General features: G+C 42.3%; 1 protein-coding gene across 1 annotated transcript; it reads left to right on the forward strand.

The window, feature by feature from the left end:
• Positions 1-300: 300 nt before the first annotated feature.
• LOC147437159 (uncharacterized) lies at positions 301-4,696 on the forward strand. The gene is made up of 2 exons (XM_086485863.1): positions 301-2,898; positions 4,049-4,696. The coding sequence occupies exon 1, from the start codon at positions 407-409 to the stop codon at positions 1,691-1,693; it is 1,287 nt and encodes a 428-aa protein (XP_086341989.1). The 5' UTR covers positions 301-406; the 3' UTR covers positions 1,694-2,898; positions 4,049-4,696.
• Positions 4,697-5,018: the final 322 nt, after the last annotated feature.

The following is a 5,018-nucleotide window of genomic DNA, read 5'->3' on the forward strand; positions in this document are numbered from 1 at the left end:
TCACATCCATCAAATCACTGGAAATCTGACGATTACCCCCTAACATGTGGGGGAAACCTTAGTGCTTTTTTCTTCAAGCATCTGAATTCAAATGGTGACCGCGCGCATGGGGGTGGAAGAAATTCGGAAGGGGGTGGAAGAAATGATGTGCTGACATGGACGACCTTTTCCCCACTTCCTCTGCCCTATGTGAACACAATTGTCCAAATGGAGCATGTTGCCCATCTTTCTCCGCCGCCTCAATGTGAACCCAGCCTTTAGGCGAGGGCCGAGGTCATTTCAATTTTTGAACGTGCGCAGGACTGGGGCCCAACTTAGTTCCCGCCCAAAAATCTGCTTACATCTACTTTCATCCAACGGCGAGCACTTCGAGCTCGTTGGGTTGCTTGACTCTTGAGCCTTGGCTATGGCCAACGTGCAAGAGCTAACGCTGCCACTGCGCGGCCTATCCTTGTCAATGAAGCTGAAGGATCCATCTCTGCTCACTTGGGAGAACTTAGAGGAAGGCATCCTGGAGCGGATCCTAGCTCTCCTTTCTCTTCGCTCGCTTTCACCATGCTTGCTGGTCTGTAAACAATGGCTCTTCATCATCACCCGCTCTCCGTCCTTTGCATGCCTTCATGCCCGCCTTCACAGTAAGCGTGCCTGGTTTCTTCTGTACAATTTTCCTGCCAAGAACGTGATGCTTGTGTATGACACAAGGGCAAAGCAGTCTGCATTCTTCCGCTGCCTTCACTCTGCGGGCTTTCGGAGCAAAGTGGAGCCTCTTCGGTGGGAGGGTGAGCAACTTCTGGCCACAGACTGTGGCCTGGTGTTTTCCATGTCCCGTGACTGCAAGAACTTTACAATCACCAACTTTGTCACAAAGAAGAACAAGCTCCTCCAGTCTCCAAAGCCTGCCTTCGGCCGTCGAATTCATGCAGTTGGCATGGCGTATCTCTGGCCGAGCATGTCATATCAGGTTCTTCTCTGTGGACAAGCCGAGACCCCAGGTCTGAAGAAGGGAACAGGAGATACACCCTTGGTAACCACCTTATACAATTCCCTTACTGGCCTCTGGACAGTCGCAGCCTCAGTTCTGAGCCCTGAAGATTTTGACTTCTCAAGTATTCCGCTTAAATGGAGACATTGCGTTTACACGAGCGATGGACGCTTCTACTGCTTTCTGGGTAGAACCATGTATTTCTTTGATACAGCTTCCTTAACGTGGCACAAGCATTATTCCCTTACCCCGTATGGTGATGAGAAGCCGGTACATCTGCCCTCCAATCTTACAGATCTTTTCTGCCTGTGGAAGCACAATGAAGAGCTCCTGGTTGCCGGCAATGTGAGAAGCAGAGAATCCAAAAATACCACAGCAATCTGGCGCTTATCTTCTAGTGTTGTCGTCAATGAAAGTGCTACTTTTGAGTGGGAACAGCTTTCTCATGTTTTGCCAGGTGAATGTAATGATCCCGCTATTTCACAACCACATCTCTTTGCTTGGAAGTGGAGGTATGCTCGCGGAGGCTACGTTTGCTTCATGCGCCTGCAAGCTGATGATTCTAGCATGGGTTGTTTTGAGTTTTGCATCTACGATCTTGCACGGAAGGATTGCAAAGTGGTAACAAATGTCCAAGCTTTCTTCATTTACATTCAGCATCGTGAACTTGAGAACCTTGCGATACAGCCCTGCCCCTATACTTCACCTTGATTGCTGCAAGTTCTTGCAACGGCTGCCTTTTGTTATAAAGCTCCTTTTAGCCATCCTAGTCTCTCTAGCTCTCCCTTGTGCGCATGCATGCACGTAAAATATGTTACTATTGCAGGCTTTTATTTTGTAGCATAGCTCTTAAGCTATCATACTCATATATATACTGCCTATGCCTACCTGGTTATAAATTATAAGTATGGCCCCAACTGTAAGTGGTATGAGAAAGGCCAACGATAATTATGTAGCTTTAAGCTAAACCAAAATAGAAGATATATAAATACGGTAATTAACTTCTGTCATATGGGGATCATGTGGTCTTCATCTCTTCTTCCAAGTGATCTGACTATGGCGAGGATCATATTTTCTGTCAATATTTAGTATTTCTCTACACCTGGTTTTTCATAAAATGCTGTGCATGGATGTGTTATAAGATGGAGATGGTAGCATTTTCAAGACCATGAAGGTCACATGGCAGAGAATGATGGAAAGCCATCCTAGAAAACTTGAAAAGAACTAGCACTTTCAGCTAACATAGCGCCATAGTACCATGAGAGTGGGCTTTCTTACTTTTTATAAATGCTCACATGTAGCCTTGAACGTAAGGTCAGGTTTGGAGGGGAGCATGCTCGGCTTAAAACAACGTATATATGGTTGGTTTTTTTAATCAATTACTTGTGTAATGGGACAAATAAACTTTGATAAAGGGGTCTAATAGCATTGTAGACGCTTTTGTGTGCTGGATATGTAAGCCCCAGTTAACTAGGTTCTATAATGTCCCATGGTTTTCTGCTGCATTTTTTGGTGGGCAGATTTAGATGCCTTAAACTCTAGCTAGGACTGATCTTTTGGACACTGGTCTTCTTGAGGCTCCAAAATTGGTACAATGCATGGATGAGTAGAGAGGCTGTTGGCTGGAGAGTGACAATTTATAAAAGAAGGGCCCCTTCTTTTTGATTTCTGGCTTTGTTCGCAGAGTAGGTACAATGTTTATAAATTTTATGCTCCTGATACACGTTTTATGTACAATGTGATCTGACAGCAGTGGTTTGACATCATTTTCTGGGGCATCTTATACAGATTCGTTAGTTATGGGTTTTCAAACTAGTGATTATCCAATCTTTGAGGCAATGTTCTGGCTGCTGCTGTGTTAGTCATTATGAATTTCCAGAAGAATCCTTGATGGAAAGAACTCTTGGATTTCACAGGTGAGGGAAAATGTAGGAGTATGTTTCTACTGTTAATTCGGCCCTTAATGAATGGCACCAGCAAGCTAGCATGAAAATACAGTTCTTAATTGCCCTAGGGCTTTCCATCGCTAATTAGGATGGATGATCAGTCCATGATCTCGTGGCTTGAGAGCACTTGCGCCCCCTTAAGGATGAAACAACACAGCTTGGTGTTGCTTGGACTTGAACAACAACTATTTTTACTACTACTACCATCCCTCTTACTTCAACCAAGCTTAGCACAATAAGAGAATCATGTTCTTGCCTTCTTTGATATTCCATTGCGCGCCACTTGACTTTCTTTACCAGCTACATGTGTTGTGTATTGCAAAATTATTTTTGAATGCTCATCCATTATCTTGATCTCATTGATGATAAACATTGATATAAAAAGTAGAGTTGATAAAAAAATTTCGTTGTAACTTGGGATGCAATGGAGAGCTTTCCATGGCAGGCCATGCTAGACCAAACATTCTATAGCAATATTCTAGCACAGTAGCAATGAAAGTGCTATTTTAAATTGGAACAACTTGGATTGTTTTAGCAAAACGATTACTTCTACCCATACACTTGTGCCATGAGGCACAACATTAGAGAATCCAAGTGTTCCCAGAAACTTTGACATTTATATATGTTTGTGTTGGAGAGGTTGTGAATGTCCTTTTGTGTATGATGAATAGGAAGATTCTAAAGCTCGAGCTCAATTAATTTAGAATTTGATGAAGATGAATTGTCATGGAATAAATAGTAGAAGCCTTTGAATTAATAAGAGAGATATAGATCATTATAGTACACAATCTATGCTTAGAGATTTAAAAGAAGAAGGAGAGAAGTTTTAACGTCATGGGAAGCAATCCCAATAAGCATTATTGGGAAGAAGAAATAGAAAAAAGGAAGTTTTGAGAAGACTGGCTTTCCATCCAGATTGGGTGACTAGAAGAAGAACAAGAGTTTGATGCATGTTAATGTTGTATGAACAATCCGTATGATTCGTCCACCTGCAAAAGAGAAAGAGGAGATGTCAAGGGATTGTGATTGGCATGTACATTTCACTTCTTCTTTTTTTAGCTCCACATGAAAATTATTTTGGTTTAATAACTTTTAGTCTGTTTCAATTTTGTGGCTGCAGTATCACAAATATGGAGCTTTGTGGTCGCATGGGAAGCACTTCAGGCAACGGGTCGACGAACAAAGGGTCACTTTCGACAATGGTGTTAGGGCAAGCTTCGTCCAAGAAAGTAGGAGTAGTGCCAGAGATGAGAATACAGAGACTGGCTAGCTTGAATACTTTGGCTACATTCAAGACATCTTGAAGATTATCTTTAGAAAGTTTGATATGTTTATCTTTGATGTCAAGTGGTTCAAAGTTATTACCAGTGGTTCTAATTCAATTGTGCGCAAAGACAAAAGTGGATTGATTCAAGTGAACTCTAGGCGGGTGTGGACAGATGCGCGGGATACATTTGTACTTCCGCAGCATTGTGAACAAGTTGTGTTCATACACGATCCACTATCGACAGAAAATGATGAGAATGATCTGTCTAAACCCTCCTGGCTCTATGTTGTTCAAGTTGCTCCACGTAGCAAGCAAGTGTGTGAAGGATTGGATGTTGAGCTCGAAGAGGTGATTCATGAACAAAGCGCAGGACCGATTCCAACTTCAAGTTTAGATTTTGAGGTGGATGTTAGCATTGAGCAATTGTCTGAACCTAGAGATGAGGTGTCAAATAGTGAAGCTGATGCAGAGAGTGATGAAGAAGTAGAGTTCGATGACGAAGATGCAGAAATACAGATTGAGATAGACATCTTTGGTGCATCAGATCTCATAGAGGATGAGAGATTAACTAATGAATTTTGCTAGGAAACCTTTTGTAAAGCTCTTTTTATTAGTCTACAATACACTTTAGATGTTGTCATTTATGTAGCAGTTTTGTTGATTTGTTATTTGTATTGATTACGCATTTCTTGCGTAAACTAATGTATTTTGTGGGTGTTGCTTGTGTATGATTAGCCATGGCCAATGATGATGAGCCATACTCTCCTAGTTTTAGTTTTCCAGTCACTCTGGCTGGCATGTCACCCGAGCAGATAGGCTCGTT

This window comes from Adiantum capillus-veneris, chromosome 17 (genome assembly GCF_014529385.1).
Source record: "Adiantum capillus-veneris isolate H3 chromosome 17, ASM1452938v2, whole genome shotgun sequence".
NCBI classification, from domain to species: Eukaryota; Viridiplantae; Streptophyta; class Polypodiopsida; order Polypodiales; family Pteridaceae; genus Adiantum; species Adiantum capillus-veneris.